The sequence below is a fragment of the Pimephales promelas genome, chromosome 18 (genome assembly GCF_988280905.1).
Source record: "Pimephales promelas chromosome 18, fPimPro1.hap1.1, whole genome shotgun sequence".
NCBI classification, from domain to species: Eukaryota; Metazoa; Chordata; class Actinopteri; order Cypriniformes; family Leuciscidae; genus Pimephales; species Pimephales promelas.
In genome coordinates this window covers 7,595,907-7,614,363 of record NC_142786.1, presented here as the reverse complement: position 1 = coordinate 7,614,363, position 18,457 = coordinate 7,595,907, and the positions used below count along the sequence as shown (strand labels likewise).

The 18,457-nt window shown below is 38.7% G+C and overlaps 1 protein-coding gene across 2 annotated transcripts in view; it reads left to right on the top strand.

Moving 5' to 3' along the window:
• The window catches only part of grin2da (glutamate receptor, ionotropic, N-methyl D-aspartate 2D, a), a 100,108-nt gene that overhangs the window by 19,180 nt on the left and 62,471 nt on the right, over positions 1-18,457 (top strand). The window contains exons 1-2 of one of the 2 annotated variants that reach the window (XM_039652627.2): positions 11,140-11,367; positions 11,559-12,174. In XM_039652627.2, coding sequence (XP_039508561.2) covers positions 11,611-12,174 — 564 coding nt within the window. In that variant the 5' untranslated portion in view covers positions 11,140-11,367; positions 11,559-11,610. Of the gene's footprint in view, positions 1-11,139; positions 11,368-11,558; positions 12,175-18,457 lie in introns of those variants that run through there. The other variant, XM_039652626.2, reaches the window with a different exon arrangement.

Here is an 18,457-nt window from a genome sequence, read left to right as displayed (position 1 = left end):
CTTGCCTATAAATAGTGTTGCGCGCCCTCTTATCAAATTCAAATTATCAACCTCCTCTATTTTGCTTGGGAACGAATGTGGCCAGAACCAAAGTTTACAGGACTGCGTTCTCTGGGATTCTCTCAAACGGAGCACTTCTACATTCCGATTGGTTGCCGCCGGTTGCCGCCGAACCGCGTCATTGCTTATTACCATAAAGTTGAACTGATTTCAACTCTGCTCGCCGCTCTCGCCGTCCGAAACGTGCCGCGCCGCTCTCGCCGGAGCTCGCCGCCGGCTCTCAATGAAAATGAATGACTTCCGGCCACTTTGACGCTCTCGCCGGTGGCGGTGTGAACGTACAAAAAGTTATTTAGCCATGCGTGTAATGCACGAATCGGTGGGCGGGGCTAAACTGCTGTGTTGAATAGGCGTTGATCTTCTTCTGCGGGGGTGGTGTTTCCTTTTTGACGTCATAGTCCCCCACTTTGAAAAACGAGTCGTTTGCTGAGGCTGGTGTCAATAAAAGCTTTTATTGGACTAACAAGGACGTTTTCAGTTCTGAAACTTACAGGATATTCTTATAATATGATGACCTCTTAGATGTCAAAAGCTCAAGGAAAATTTGATTTCTCAGTTCATCACCCCTTTAAAGCTTCTTCATGGAACCATAATTCCAATAAAGAGCCTTTATTTTTAGGAGTTTCTTTGGAGTACCAAAAATGGTTCCTCTATGGACTTGTCTAAAATCCCCTTTTGATTTTTCCTGGCACAAGATTTGAAGAGCTCTTTTCCAAAACGCTATAAATCCATTTCAATAGTTTTCAGGAAAACTACATTTTTTACCTAGACCCACACATTTTGTGAATATTCAAATTATCCTGTTTAAATGTTTTATTGGTTCAGTCTGAACATTTTGAACAATAATTATTAAATCAAACAACAATATTGTTAATGATAATTTAAAAGTTAATTTTATTTTTTTCCAAAACGCTATAAATCGAAATAAACCTCAAACAAATAGTACCAATTTCAGCATATGCATGAAAAAAACAAATTATTAATACCAATTTCAACATATGCATGAAAAAAGCGAATTATTAAAAATGATCAATATATGATAACGATATTCAAAAAAGGGATGGGCACCCCTCCAGCACATGCACACACACACAGGCTACATAACATGTGAGCAAAGCGGAGCAGCATGACGCTTAAATATAAGTTAAAAAAAAACAAAAAAACAAAATAAACATTTCACATTTGTTTTTAATAATATTACATTACTTATTTTTATTATTTCATCTATGTTGAGTAGGCTATGAAAAGGGAACCGCATGAGATTAGTAAGATAGGATCAAAATTCAAAAGCTGCCCAATATCGGAAAATATTTGGAGTGCGTCAGACATGATTTTGACCACTTATTAAGTTTTGTTTTGTAGAAAGCTTGTAAATTTCGTTTCATATAAATTGTATCTTCATTTTAATAAATGTTTCATCGACAAATTGACTGGATTAATACATTAGAAGTAAATATCAGACAATATAATCAGGACACAGAGGCGCGCAGGTGAACCGGAGCGCGTCTCATAATATGAACCGAAACACCGCGATGCTTGCCTCACACAGGCCTGAGAACTAAGCTACAGAAAGCTTTAAATATCTACTTTTAAACAAAACAATTAAAAACTAAAATAAATTGGCAACTCTCTGCGTATGTAGGCTAATTCGAAGTATGCGTTTCTCTATGCGCGTTCACTGCGAAGATGGCGAGTAAGCATCATCAACTTTATCTTTGTTGCTGACACTGAGACCCCGTTTACACCTGGTATTAAAATGCGATCTGTATCCAGATAAGTTATCCGGATAATAACTGATTCCATTTACATGGCCACATAAATGTGTTTTTGCAAAACGGATATAAATCCGATCTTCACCTCCTGCGTTATATGCAGATTTATTGGATTGCACGCCACCAAAAGCAACAGATCTGAGCGGCATTTTATTGATCATCAGCTAATTTCCAAATCAGAGACATCAATAAGAGAGAGTGGCAACAGGCCTGGTAAGATAATTTCGTTTCTTTACTGTGTTAACTGCGTCTGTGACTTTTCGATGTTTGCACGTTGAATAGACGCTCAGCTGCTCATCTGCGGTGATGCGTGTCGCATCTGACTAGGCTATAACATGACATATAGCCTATATAACACGCTCTCACTCGTTTATTTTTTAGCATTTTTGGGAGGAGTAAAATATACATATGTGGTTTCAACAACCAGATTGCGTTTACACCTAGTAAAGATCCGGACACAATGCGAGCCAGACTACCTCCAGATGTGGTCAGGCAGATTCGATCGCGATCCGATCACAACGCGTTTACACCTTGCATTAACATGCGTTTTTTATTATCCGGATAACTTATCTGGATACAGATCGCATTTTAATACCAGGTGTAAACGGGGTCTGACAGAAAACACTAGTTTATTAATAAACAATTCAAATGTTTCATCCATCATTACTTTTGCCGGTTCTTTGTGGCAAGCTTTATGCATACGTTGAGATGCGGAATATGCAATTAAAAACGCTCATATGGTTTCTCTCCCATTTAATTAAATCAATATATGTGATTACTGATAATACAAATGGCTTAAATGATCTACTACTAGTCGACTAGAAAACTAGGACTCATTTTGAGGAATGAATGAACATAATAAACCTCTGTTCAGAGTGCCGCCGTGCTGGATTGTGTAGAGCGCTCATTGAATTTGAGGATTTATCGTGTTTAGGCTAAAAACAGGGCTGGCGCTTATCGTGGTTTGGAAAGAAACTGTATCTTGCAGTACATTTTAAACAAGGAAATATAGCGATTCGGCATGAAACGTTGATAGAGCAGTGAAAGGGTTCTGTCCGCAGCAGAATGACACGACAAACTCATTTTTTTTAAAAATGTCGTTTAACGCGTTTTGGAAAAGAGCTCTTCATTTGTTTCTTAATGTACTTTTTCTCTTGTTGAACATTACCATAAAATAAATAGGTTATTACAATCGTTTTGATGTTTACTCTAAGTTTTGACTTTTTTAAAGCAATGTTAATGTTGAATCCACCTAGAGAAGTCTTTGTAAAACCTGCACCATGAGTTGTGAATGATGAAGGGCTCATGCTGTTATATGAGACATGGCAGACTCCACTATAGCTCAACTCCATGTAAGGATCACAGACGACCGCATGCAAGATAGCACTGCACAACGCAGACAGAGACCGTGATCTACCCACATCCCTTGCAGCAAAAACAACAAAAAAGACCTGCGGGGCTGGCGGCTTACTCAGCATCCAGGTCTTTCACAAAAAAAAAGAGGCTTTGATAGTAATGAAGTCAATACTGCCCTGACAGGAAATTGCAAGGGAGAGGTCCATGGTGGGCTTTTTCAGATGCTGATGCATGACATACCCACATTAGCATCTCTTATATATTTATTTATTTATTTTTCTTTCCCCCTGCTCCTAAGAGAGACAGAGTCATTTTGGATAAGTGCTTCTCTCTGGGAAGCACAGCACAGCACTGCACTGCAGACCTATGATCTGAACAAGTGACCATCTGTTCAACCCTCCATTGTTCTCCCCAAAAGCAACTTGAACTTGTTAAAAGAAATCTGCAAGCTACTCAAAACTCCCCATACAAATCTTGCAGTGCCACACTGGAATATTTAAAGGGGTTCATTGAGGAACACTGAAATATTTTCGCAGTCATTCAAGTCTGATGAAAGTGCGCTGCTGTAAATGTACCTGCAGCAAAATCCTCATGAGGGATGGGGAGCAGCTGAAAAGTGAATGATCCTAGAGATGTCATTTAGAGACAGAATGTTATTTAAATGCATATTATTAACATGAAAATGTCCAAAAGAGCCAGCATTTTCCAAGGGTTTGGAGTAAAGAGTCTTTTGAGGGGGAGAAAACAGCTATTGCTCTACAGATTACAAAAGCACAACCAGTACTTGTCGAAGGACTGTACTTGGCTTTAGACATCTGTAGAAGCACAAATTTCTGTTTTGAAAATAGGCCAATTTCAGATGTAGACGACTATAAGAGCAGTACATTCTTGTTAGCTTTGTGAATGGATCCTTTTTGCCTGGATATGCCAAGGCATGAGGACTAGGAGAACCGTTTCCTAGCCAGTCAATTTTTCAGAGTCACTCAGTCGGATACAGAGCTCCACACATTTACTGCCGCGCATGCTAGTACCTCAAGCTGAACCACGCTGAAAAGAACTTGCTTGTTGAGCAGCACTTATTTGATTTTCGCCCTTCAGTTACCTTGGCAATTTCCACAGTTTATCTTGTTTGTAGTTCTGAAAGACTAAAAGAACAGTTCACTCAAATTTTGTTGTTATTTACCAACCCTCATGTCGTTCCAAATCCGTGTGTGTTTTTATTTTTGGAACACAAAAGGTGAGTTTTAAGCACTCTTTTCTATATATTGAAATTGAATTTGGGCTGGAGCTGTCCAGCTCTAAAATGATAAAAGCACCACCATAAAGGTCATATCAGGACGGTTCCAACGAATTTTGTGTGACACGATAACTTTTAAACACATTTTTTTCTTCTTAACTGGATCAACCAATTAGTTGAAATTGTGTTCTTAAATGGGCACTTGGCAACTCTAGTTTTATCTTCGCTGATTTCCACTTTTGTTGTGGCATGTGTTCTCATCAGCTCCCCCTACAATTGTGCGGCGTAGCTATATTTCACAACACTGTCATAAAGAAACTCACTTGCGGCGCCTTCCTCCAGCTTTTTACCGCTGTTCATGTACTTCTGTTATTACTCTATCGTGTGGAGCTATGTCTACCAAGAATTATGTCGAATTGCCATAAAGCAGTTCGTGTTTCTCGCTCGTTCTCGGTTGTCACAAGACTTCTATTTCCAACTTACCGGGACGTTAGTCCTCATATTGATGGTTTTCCGCCTGGGGACGCTGGGGGAAGTGGGGAAATCCAGCATTTACTCCAGAACAGGTTACCATTCAAATGATTTAAACGGTTTCATTAAGTTGAAATAGTTGCCAAGTGCCCCATTAAATTAAATATCAAATTTTGATTTAACTTTATCTTTATCTATCTCAATTTATTCCCAATATTGTCAGTCACTAAATGATTTTTCATATGTAAACAAAATAGACGTTTACTGAAATATAGTCTACTCGAATGAATCCGAACCAAATTAAGGGCGTGCATGTGTACCGGAATCTAATCAACTGGCAAAACTGTATTGATGCACATCATATTGCTCCTTCTTTCATCAATTGTCTATATTACCAAAATACATTTAAACCACTTTTTGTTAAAATTCTAGTTTGCTTCATTTTGCTTAAGATTACTTTTCTTAAAGGGGACATATCATGCGAAATCCACTTTTTTAGCCCTTAAATGCATTTTGTTGTATATTTGGAGTGTTTATAAGTACAGAAAAGATAAAATTATTCTCTTCAGGTGACTCGTTTATATATCTTTATATTCTGTTTTGGTCATATTTTTCAACATGTTCAGATTTTTCTGTTTTCTATGACGTTTTTTGAACAAGTGCGTCACCGTATTTGCAGCGCAACTGCCAAATAAGGACATTGACTACCGGTCCAACACTTCGAGCAATCCACCATTATTATTTCTCGCTCCGATTTTGTAGTCCGAGCTCAATGATGCAGAAGTTACGAGAAGTCAAAATGTTCGGTTGTTTGATGTACGTTAGTGACCTGAAGCACTTCAAGGATTCCCACTTCAACAACCTCCGCCAGTATAGAAGGGTTTGCCGATTGACTTCGTCTGAATGAGAGGTAAATTCCTCCTATCTTTGGAGACGACGAACAGAGCATTTCGATAAGCTGTAAATATCGTTAATAAAAATAAATTACTTTACTTTCTTAAAACACATGGTGGTCAGGGTTTAGCAGTACCTTTGTCTTTCTTTGTTTTTGTTTTGAAGTAACGTTACAAGTCTGCAGTATTATTGTTATTGAGTTTCATCAATGGTCATTTAGCTGCGTTGTTTTCTGATGCTTTTCTAAACGTATCATATTGTCAATACAGATTGTTTGTGGTAAGATTAGACCGTAGTCATTTATCTTGTCAGTGTGCTTGTTTTAACAAGAGAAATAGTCGACTTTCACTAATAACACAAAACGGTTAACTCACATACCAATATAAGAGGTTGTTCTGCAGGTTCGTCGTCGTCTTTATCAACTCGCTCGCTCTGGCTCAAATATTTAAGGCTTGATGGACAAGTCTTCTGTTGTTGACATTTTATTAACGTGTGAATAAAAATGTTCTTTGAAGGTATCCTATATAATCGTATATCTCAAATCAAACTACAATAATGGCCGAACGCGTGGAGTTGAACTGACAGTGAACTCATCGACCTGGAGAGCGGGCGGGGTATGACGCATCTCCTTTTTATTTAAAGGGGCCGCTTTGAAACGGGTCGCTCAACGACGCACATCAGAAAAGGGGCCTGTTGAGCTATAATAATGAGGAATTCAGACCCAAGCATTGCAGTTATGTTTTATATAGACCACAACGGTATGATTTATATGTAAAAATGAATGATTCAAAAGCATGATATGTACCCTTTAAGGTTATTGGTTCAGCTTCTTGCGCATCAGAAACTGTACAGTACAGTACAAATTGGAGAGCAGTGATGTGCTAAGATGTGCTCACAAAGCAGAAAAAGTATTTTGTCTTTACAGTGCACCACAAAAATCTCAAGACATTTTCTCTTTGACTCAATTTATCGTGGGGACACTCGTCCTAGAATGAGTCAATTCTGCTTATCAGCCCTGAATGGAAACTTAAATATTTATTGCCATCAGACTCTTGGGGAAACAGCATGAACACACAGAACAATAATATGACCATTTAGGATTCTACATATTTTATTCTCTAATAGCATAATTTGAATAAGACGGGTTGAGTTGTGGGGTGGTAGTCGATTTATTTTAGACCTGTGGGTTATTCCGAGGCTGGGGTATAACTCGTTTAAACCCTGTAATAGAAGCATTAAGTTATTTTTTATTTTTTAGCAGCTGCTTTGTCACAAGATCAAGCATGTAATAATGAAACGTTTACAATTGGAAAAAACATCAAAATGATTACCAAATGATTATGAAGTTATTGCTTGGTGCCGTTTTTATTTCTGTGGTTAAGTTCATTCACAAGTGTGGTTTCATGAAGGTTACTTTTCATTTAACAGACGCTTTCTACTAGTACACAAATAGCAGGAGATGTTTCCCCTAGACTCGAGCAAAACGGCATTAAGTGTCTTGATGAAAGACTTGATTGTGTTAGGCTTCACTTAGAAACTCCCCAGTTTATGTGTCTGCCCTGCCTAGGATCACATTTGTGACGTCTGTGTTATCAGCCCAGTCTTAATCACCAGACGGCTACTCACAGAGGCAATGACTGGCCAAATTGCCTGACTTAGAGTGTTTTCACACTTTATACGATTGCTTCAGTCCATACCCAATTTCAGTTGTTCCCCTCTGTTTTGCTTTCACACTTTTTTCCTGACTGCTTCTGTCATCAACATGTGGCAACAAGCTTTTAAATGCTTCACCTTTTTGGTTTTGCAAATTTATTTCGAGCACATTATTTAATAAAATCATAATTCACATCAATACATTTTCATATTTATGAATTTGGAGTGATGTGGTGTGTCTTAAAGCTTCTCCCTTCTGTTTAGAAGTGCTTGAACTTCTCTGTCTGGTTTTATGTCAATATTTTTTGCTGAATTCAGTGTTCCAGCGTCAAAAGGAGCTCACTGTTTAAGCTCGCCTTCAGAAAGTCAAGCTAACAGAATTTAAGGGCAAAAAGAATGCCTTACCGTATTGTCAATCACCTCTGTTTTTGCTCTTTAAATTGTTGATACACCAATTAGCAAAACTTAAAGGAGTACTTCACTTTTTAAAAAATACTTTTGCTGATAATTTACTCACCCCCATGTCATCCAAGATATCCATGTCATTCTTTCTTCAGTCGAAAAGAAATTAAGGTTTTTGATGAAAACATTCCAGGATTTTTTCTCCATATAATGGACTTCAATGGGAACCAAACTGTTCAAGGTCCAAAAGACAGTTTCAGTGCAAACTGTTCAAAGGGCTTTAAACGATTCCAGACCACGAATAAGGGTCTTATCAAGCGAAACCATCGCTCATTTAAAAAATAAATAAGTAAAGTTTAAGTTTTATAAGCTCAAAGGCTCGCCTTGCTCTGTGATGCACGTTTGTGACTCTCCTGTTCGAACTCGTTCATCAAAATGAACAAATCTTTTTTCGTGTCATTTGGTTCATTTAACGAACAAAATGAACGAGTTGAATTGGGAAAAGATTTGTTCATTTTGATTAATTATGTCATTAGATGGAGGAAAATCCTGGAATGTTTTCATCAAAAACCTTAATTTCTTTTCAACTGAAGAAAGACATGGATATCTTAGTTGGTTGACATGGGGGTGAGTAAATTATCAGCAAAAGTTTTTTTTTTTTAAAGTGAACTACTCCCTTAACCACTGGCCTTGATGACAAGACCCCTCAACCTCATTGTCATTAAAAAACACACAAAAAAATAACCTTTCAACACAAACTACCAAACCGGACTTCAAAAGTCTGAAAAGTTGCCTGCCTCTTTGGGTTTTAGTGGGGCCCATAATTATTTTACGGAATGTAGTTACTACAGATGTTTTCACCTCTCAAATATTTAACCTCATTTGCAATTCGCTGCATGTTTAGATGCAAGTCTAATGATTTTGAAGTCTAATGAGGTGTGTGCTGGACTTCTTACTCTACTGTATTTTAAAGAACCTTTTTTCCACTTTCTCACTAATAAACCATTTGGATCAAACATAAGGAGCTTTATACCTCCACAGTTTCATTTATAATCATACTTCACTATCCAGAACAGATGTTCCTATCTAGACTCGGCCTACAGCACAGGTTATTGTTTTCTTCTTCATCCGTAACTTTGTATTTCTTTGAAGCGGAATTATAATTTTAATGGATTTTTATGCTTTATGCACAAAAAAGTCACCTTCTCTTGTCTGCAGTCCCTTTGGATTTCAACATATAGCCCCTTTTAAAGAGCCCCTATCATAGCATTTGAAATGTTCCTATTTTTGTTTTAGGAGTTCCCAAAAACAGTTTAACGTGCATGCAAGGATAAACATTTATTTGTCTTATAAAATGCATTTATTTTTAACTGATTTGCTCGTCGACACCCAAATGATTCATTCGACGATTCATTTTCCCAAACACCTGCTTTGAGTGACGCGAATCTGCGGCGATTTGTCAAATGACCCAGTCAGTTGTTATTGGTAAACCGTAGGCAGAGACTGTCGGTAACGGAGCGCCCATAACCAGGATTATAGCTTGTCAAGTGTTGATATAGTGTTTGAACAAACGTGTCAGAAAAAGTGCACTTTCCACACGGTCCCTTACTCCCGTCTCCATAAAGAGCAAGCTTTCCCGGCGAAACTCACATTGCGGCGGCTTTTGAGGGACAGTGCTTATTATATAGAGCGAAGTCATATTTGGCTAAGTCGTTTAGGAGGTAATTGACATTTTTCAATGAATGTCTGGTGAATATCAAAAACAAAACTAACTTTACCCCGCTTAGAAGCTGCGCGGAGTGTACACAACACACACAACACAATATAACTATATTGTGCATGCTACAGAAAACATAACAGCAAACATTATTAATATTACTTACAGATTGTGATTCGGAGGACGAACCTGATCCATATACACTGGATTGCAAATATTACTCGTTGCAAATATGAGCTCTGACCACTGATTCTTCACATGCTCGTCCCTGGACAATGGAAACAAGTGGCTGCTGAACTATCTTTGCAATGTAGAACACAGCGTCTTCTCGACATGATGCGATTCAGCTGAAGTATTTGAATGTGTTCTAGACGTCTCCTGACCTATCTACGTCACGATGTAACAGCTAATGGCTCGTTTCAAAAACAATTCATTTCATAGACTCCGAGTCGACTCTCACTTTTAAAAGACAATAACTTTATATACGGTGCACTCTCAGATATAAATCTTTGCAGGACGTTTTCATTCCCTAAGAGCTATATTCCACACTACATGAACAATCATTTTCAAAAATCCATGATAGGTGCTCTGCTGTCTAGCTTGAAGTACTGTGCGCTATACATAACACAGTCAAATAAATTTTGTTTGTGCTCTTCCGTTTAGTCCGCAGTATTTTTGCCCTACTCTCCACTGCATTTTTTGCCCATATAGGCCGATAGTAATGATGTCCTGAATCATGCAGCAGACCCTCTGATAGTCCCTTTTGCCTTTCCTCAACTCCCTTATAGGCATCTGTCCTTTTAGGTTATTGAACTCACTCTTAAATATTTCTCTTTTTACCTCCTTTGCTGCCATCACCCCCCCCCCCTCTCTTTCTTCTCACTTCTACTCTTTGCCTCCATTCAAACGTCCACTTCTCTTTCATTTTTTTTTCACCCCCTCTCCTCTGCCTATTGGTCTTTCCCAAACGGATCTTGCTGTCCCAGTCTTAATCCCCCATTCTGTGTCTTTTTCCCAGTGTCAAAAGAACTGCAAGGAGAAGTAATGGGGGAGAGAGGAGGAAAATGAGAAGAAATTATGACGTCAGTGTGCCTTCTGGTTCAAAGCTATGACATTAGCAGCTCGAGCTCTGAGACGTAGCCAGTGTGACGGAGAGATAGATGTTCATTTGCGTTTGTGTGCTCATGTGGGTGTGTAAATGTGCTGCCAGACCTTGAGTCAGTGCGTTACTTAATATGTGCACGTTAGTGCAAGTGTGTGTGCTATACATCACACAGTATATCACACTATTGCTTGTCTGTGCACTCGCGTACACGTTGTTTGTGTATAAATAAGTGTGTTTAGTGGGAGGTTAATTAAAGAGAGTGTGTATGTGCGCGTCTACTGCAAAGGCGGAGGGATGGGTGGGTAGGTTTTGATGGCTGGCGTACAAAGTGACTTGAAAATGATTCATGGTGTTGCTGGCGCTTACATGGCCTGCCATTTGTATCAGCACAAGCACGCCGTCTCTCCCTCCCTTTCTCGTTCTCGTGCGCTCTCGCTTTTTTTCTCTCATTGTTTGAGGAACACAAACAAAAGGTACGGAGGGAGGCCTCGTCCCCTCTGTTGTTCTTTATTTTCACTTTTATTTACTCCGTCTGCTCTTCGTCTCCGATCCACCCAAGCAGAGATGGACGGTTTACGACCAAGCAGATTTATAGCGGAGATTCGAGACACCGTCCTGCGTTAAAGGATCTAATGCATGAATCAATGGAGGGGAGGTAATGATTTCCCACATTCCCCGGGGAATGGTGAGGTTCAGGGAGGTGAGATGTGTCAGCTTTCTTCTCCAATTCCCATGCAGAGACTTAACTACCTCTGCCAGGTTAATGTATCTTGGTGCCTGGTGGCGTCCTAATTGATGTAGATGGACTGTACACTGATGGCTTGCCTTTCATGTCTTCCCTCGATTCAGCTACGTTGTTTCTAACAGTCCTTCTTTCTTTTCTCCCTCAAGGTCTCGTTCCAGCATAAAGCGCTACCCACCCAAGTGACTCTCTGCCCGTGTTATGGCGGCGAGGCCCGCCCTTTCGTTTCTATTGGCTGTGCTGGCGTGCACTGGGCCGGCCCAGCCCTCCCCCCCATTGCTGCTCCGCCCCCGGGAGAGAGAGAGGGACTCAGGAGGGGCTTCGGGCGGAGTCAACATCGCTGTGGTTCACTCTGGCTCCTCCCACCTCCCGGAAACGAGCGCTGGGGTGGGGGGCGTGGGCGGGGCCTCTTCAGCGGGCTCCGGCTCTGGTGCCGGGCCAAGCAGCAGCAGCAGCAGCAGCAACTCGGGGACGGCTTTTCTAAGTCGGGCCTGGTCAGGACAGGTGGGTGAAAGTGTGATGACACCGTGGGGTCCTGCGAACGTGATCTGGCTGGCCGTGAACGAGAGCAGTCCTGGTAGCCTCTTGCTACAGTTATGCGAGTTGCTGGCTACCACTCCACTACAAGGCCTTGTGTTTGAGGAAGAGAAGCCACCACCGCCCAACCGGGCACCGTTAGCACCTATGCTGGAATTTGTTTCGGCCCAGACTGGAGTGCCTATCATTGCTGTGGGAGGAGGGGCTGGTTTGGGGAGGGAGCCACAGGTAAGAGTTAAGATTCATTCATAAGATTCTTAGATATAATGGTTCTTTATGTCTTTAAGAGAATGAAATGGGATGTGGTGTTTGCACTTAACTGGAAAAAAAATATGCAAAACTGACATTTCCTGGGTCTCAGAAGCAGAAGTTGTCATACTTCTATAGTGGTGTACCGAAACTACATCAAATATAATTTTGTGTTCCCATTTGCCCCAATAGCAAATGAAAAAATCCACAACAGGCCAATTTCATACATCTGGGTTTTTGGGTTCTGGAAACTTTTTTTTGCGGTAATAGCGATTGCTGAGCCTAAATACAGACTGATCTCATGAAGTAGCGTGTGTATGACGCGCCAATTCGTATTTCCATTTTTGCCGTGCTATCAAGACGCATAATCGCTTTTCAGCGTGTTTATGAACGCCGTTGACTTAACGTTATATAAATATATGACTTACCTCAACCCCATCCCTAAACTTAACCATCACTGGGGTTAATGGCATTTATGACTGGACATTTGACGGCGTGTACAGACACGCGGAATGACGCGAACGTTAATGGCGTAGACATACACGCAGATAGCACACAATGCGTAGATAACACGCCACTTGACTCGAAAGTGGCGTGTATGTTTACGCAAAAGTCATGATGTCATGTTGCTAAATAGAACTGTATCAAGATGTCATGTCACACTCCCATCTCGCACAGACCTGGGGCCTTGTGTACAAAAACACGGCATATGGCAGTTTTTACGTTCTCGGCCAGATGTACTAATAGTGAAATTAACGTTACAATGTGCGTTCCTCCAAGTAAACTTCATGTCTGGCGTCCGTACGTACATTTGCCTTATTTTTGTCCGTTGGCAACTCATAGAGGCAATAAAGTGAAGTGGCAAACATTACACTACGAATTTTTCTGTCTCGCCACCAGCTGTCAGATATTGCTTAATAATATGTCAAATAATGTATCAATTACAAATGATGTCACACGAGTCTTATTAAAATGTTCTATTATGTAATTAAGTAAGAACATAAAGCATGTGCTAACCTGTCTAGCAATGGCAGCGTTGGCTTACAGTAACTAGGAGGAAAAAATAAACTTCATTAATTTGGTCAGTAAAGGAAAAAAAGAAAGTAATATTTTTATTCAGCATGGACACAATGAATTTTTTTTAAAAGTGCCAGTAAATGCATTTATAATGTTACAAAAGATTATAAGATTTCTATATGTGTTTGATTTAAGTTTTTATTCATTAAAGAATCCTGAAAATGCTATATCACGGTTTCCATGAAAATATGAAGCAGAAGCACAGCTGTTTTCAACACTGATAATAATCATAAATGTCTCTTGATCATCAAATATGAGTACATAAATGCATATTCAAGAGAATATGCGTGGGATCCTTCAGAACAAGCATATGTTTCTGGACATATCTATTATAAACTGCAACACTTCTGTCATATGCTCCAGTCGTCATCATCTTAAAAGCTGTAATTATGCAGACTTAACAAACCCATTCGAAGCAGTATTGTTGCTTTTGCACATTGTATAGTTGCTCTACTTATAGTTTAATGAACAGACTGCGATTAAGGTAAGTTGTATACAGTGTGGTCATGAAAATAAATTGTTTTAGTTTTAGTATTTTGATCTGTCAGGATTAGTAAAAACATATGCTTGAATGTATATTATGTTGTGATATATCCGACAGAACGGTGAAACCAAGACGTAAGATAAATATACGCACACGGGTCGCAGACCCGTAGTGGAACTAATTTGTGACATAATTTCATGGCACAGTGACAATTTCCTTTTCTTGAGAAATTGAACTTCAGTGTTACTTTTCAAAAAAAGATTAAATTATAAAAGTACTTCATAGATTTACAATGTTAATCATTGGGGAAACACATGATCACTATTTGTGAAAAGTCCATTGTTGTGGCCGTCAGTCAAACTGCCAGTATGGTAGAGCCGTAAATATGACCCTATATATGACAACTGATTAAGACAGTAAACGAGCATGCACAGTCACAAGCTATTCGTTAGTGGCTATTTTGGGCTCTGACATGGAAAATAAAAGTTAATTTGATGTTTTAAAGTGCCCTTTGAAAACATATTGGTCATGGCTTAAAATTTCTATAATATAATATGATTAATTTGTTTATATATTGCTTGCAAAAAAAATGCCTTTTGTATCTAGTAGCAGGAAGTGGACTAAACTAGCCAGACAAACCCTGACCTTGTATAATTGAAATAAACTAAAGCTCATTATCATTTTCTTTAGGACTATTTTATTTATTTTTTTCAGAATCCATAACACTTTCCCCTGAGATGTAATGGTATTTGGTCATTTTTCAGCCATGACCTCAGTTGTCCTCTCGGTGTACACTGCTTTCAGCGGCCTGGAAAAGCACTGAGCTGTCTCCTAGATATGCCTCTTCTAATTTTAGCAAAACAGTGAATAAAGTATTATGCATTAGTCAACAATACAGGTCAGCCGGGGTTTGAATGGCCAGTAAACACAAACAGAGTAAAATAATTCTGTCTACAATACAAAAAATGTTTGACCAAAGTTATGGTAATTACTTTTTGAGTTACCCTAGAGTTACACTAGAATGTAAGTATTGGCAAAGAGGAAAAATATACAAGTGTTTACAAAAGTAATGCTCCATCATTTGACCATAAGTTGAGAAAATTACCCTCCAAAGTTGTGTCTTCCCTCCAAAGACATGTCAGAATGTCGGATGCATGAAAGCATTTCTGATTGACTGAAAAAGTGTGGGCCACTCCCAGATGTTTATAGAGCCTAGGGCTGTCACAGAGAAAGGTGGGATATTTCTGGACACATTTAAGTGATTGTCAGGATTTGATTCAATGGTTTCCAAATAAAACGGCTTAAAGCCCCTTTAATGTAAATGTAAACTAGTAAAAGGACATTGTGTTTTTATAGCAAGGTGCCATTTTCAGCAACTGAAAATCATGTGATGCATGTAGTGTTTTCTACCCACTGTGATACACAAACACATCTGGTACAACTATTATGTTCAGTGGCCTTTTTGAAGGTCTCTTGTCACGTAAGCCTCATGCTGTCTACAAACGCCCTGGATTTACAATATTTAAAATGTCTGTCTGTTTGGTACTTTTTTCCATCCTTTGAACAAACACTGCGTCTATGCTTGTTTGGAAAAATCCCCTCTTAAATTATTCATTCTGCAGGAACCAGTATCTGCCACTCGCATGTGACGGTGGACTAAAAATTCACCGTGTCATACAACTTAATAAGATTTCAGCATAATTAAGGTGACCAATTAAACTCAAAAGTTTCAGGCTACCTGCGTTGTTTTACTCGCTCTCGGGAGACATCCTCTCCGCCAGCATATTTCTCTCCTGTGGAAAAATATTACATTACGTTTTCATTTGCTTGCTTAGACTTTAATTAACTACATTTAGAAAGGCTCATGTGTTGTGGTTTGGTGTGAGCGTGGGTTTGGAGTCATGGAGTTAACTCTGTCTCGCAGAGCACGTCTCCAGAGACTTCCTTTACCTCTTCACAAACCGCCAACCAGAGCACGGCATGAAGGAGTCACAACCGGTTTAATTAGGACAGTAATTAATTGCATTATGTGGTTAAATATTCTGGTGTGAGAAGAACGTAGATGTTTCAGCCACTATTTTGCAACCTCTGCGTGAGCTTGGAAATCTATTTTCAAGTGTTCAATGTAGATTGATTTCAGCCGAATCAAAGCTGCGGAATCAGAAGAGACCAGTGGTGGAGGAAGTACTGAATCTCAGTACTTAAGTAAAAGTACAAATACCCAGATAAATATTTACTTTAGTAAAAGTAGAAGTAACACAATGACAACCATACTTAAGTAAAAAGTAAAAAGTACTTTATTTTAAATTTACTTTAAGTATTAAAAGTAAAAGTACTTGCATAACAATTTATTATCTTAATGTCTATTTTCTAATGATTAATAAAACATTTAATTCTAACTCATTCAACCTAATAGCCTACTCCTATAGGCTAATGATGTTCAATAATGATGGAAAAAAAATGTCACCATTTCTGAAACAAGCTTGCAATTAGGCAATATCATGCTTATCCTTACTATATGTTAATAACTGTTTGGCAGTAAACGCGATTCATTTATGGTGTAATTCTGAACCTCTTGGCTTGCCATAATCCTAACCAAACCAAACATATATTACACACGGTGTGTTTCCTATGCACGTAAAAACAAATTTTCGCGTATGAGTTGCATGATAAACGCACTGCGTGTGAGACGCATTTAGTGTGACCGGGTTGATATACTGTATCTATGGCAACCAAACGTCACTGGTGAGACAAACGTGCAACGAACGGACAGTCAGATTACGTTTTGGCAGAGGAAAAACTGATCAGAAAATGTAACGAAAATGTAACAGAAGTTGTAGAAATGTAGTGGAGTAGAAAGTATAATAATTGCTGCAAAATGTAACGAAGTAAAAGTAAAAAGTAGGCACTATTTATTGTACTTAAGTAAAGTAAAGATACGTGAAAAATTTACTTAAGTAAAGTAACGAAGTATTTGTACTTCGTTACATTCCACCACTGGAAGAGACTGAAGTCTGCTAATACTGGAATTCTTTTGAAAACACAAACACCTCAGGCACTCAGTGAAAACAAAAACAGTGAAAAAGATACGTGAAATTGCGTATTTCTTCAGATTTTGGTAAACATAGCCTTCCAGGGTCCATTTTATTCTCTGAAAGCTTTTGAATAAAATAAAATTAAATTCATCACTTAGTCCATCTGGACCTCAATATGGCACATAATGCAGTACACATGATTATTGGTGTCTCAGGGGCACAAGCTAGCACATGCACAACTTCTGGTTCAACTCTAGTGTGACGCATATGAAACCAGCAGAATATGGACGCTACACAATTATGATGCAGAGCTATGCAATGCTAGAAAATGTATGACATTCCAGACTGATCTCATGAAGTAGTGTGTGTATGACACGCCAATTCGTATTTCCATTTTTGGCGTGCTATCAAGACGCATAATCGCCTTTCAGCGTGTTTATGAACGCCGTTGACTTAACGTTATATAAATATATGACTTACCTCAACCCCATCCCTAAACTTAACCGTCACTGGGATTAATGGCATTTATGACTGGAGATTTGACTGCGTTTACAGACACGCGGAATGACGCGGACGTTAATGGCGTAGACATATACACACACACGCGGATACACGCGGATAGCTCAAAATGCGTAGAGATAACACGCCACCTGACTCGAAAGTGGCGTATATGTTTACGCAAAAGTCATGATGTCATGTTGGACATTCATGCAACACTTCAATGCATCCTGAAATCTTTCAGATCTCCCAAGCAACAGCACTAAATGTGTCATTGTGGATTCCAGTAATTTCAAAGGCTGCGACCTCTGATTATAAGTGGGCAAATGTTAAAAAGATTATATTAATAGATGTTGAAGTGTTTCTAAAGGAAGGCAGGCCACTTAGAACACTGGACTCTTCAATTATCTATGTGTGAGAAATTGGGACAAATGCATCTAAACTAAAACTTCTAAAACAATAGAGTTCAAATAAAAAAAAAATGTTTCCTGTCTCTTTTAAATGGGTCATTTTTAAGGGGGAAAAAAGAAAAATTGATTAATTTATTTTTACCAATAGACTTGATCTATACGTTTCCAAAAATGTGACGTGTTTGGATTGGTTGCTGAGAGGATGCAGAGCAGGCTGTTCCATTTCTCTATGTACAGAATATAATCGCTAACAGAAGGTAATTCATTAGCACAGATTTACATCTGAGGTCATTTAGACCAGAAATTGATTTAGTAGTGTTAAATGTACTGTATATTGTTTTGCAATTTAATCTAAACTTCCCACTTGCAATGCATCTGCATGTAGATTTGGATGTGATTCAATGTGATTTTTTTTTGGCCGAATCTGTTAGTACTGGGATTCTTTTGAAAACACAAACACCTTGGGCTCTCATTCTCTTTCCATTAAAAGAATGAAAAAGAAATGCAGAATTTAATATTGATTTAATATCAACATTTGAGTTTAAAAACAGGAAAGAAACTATACTACTGCTACTAATATTAATAATAATAAATATGTACCATATGTATTCTTATAAATCATAAAAAATAATGTATTTACAATTTGTATGTTTTTAATTTTTCAAATGCATGTCAAGATCTGACTCTCCCTTCGTCTTGCTCTCAACAAAATGTAATAAAATATATACCTGCTCCAATTTTAGTGCATCAAATTTATC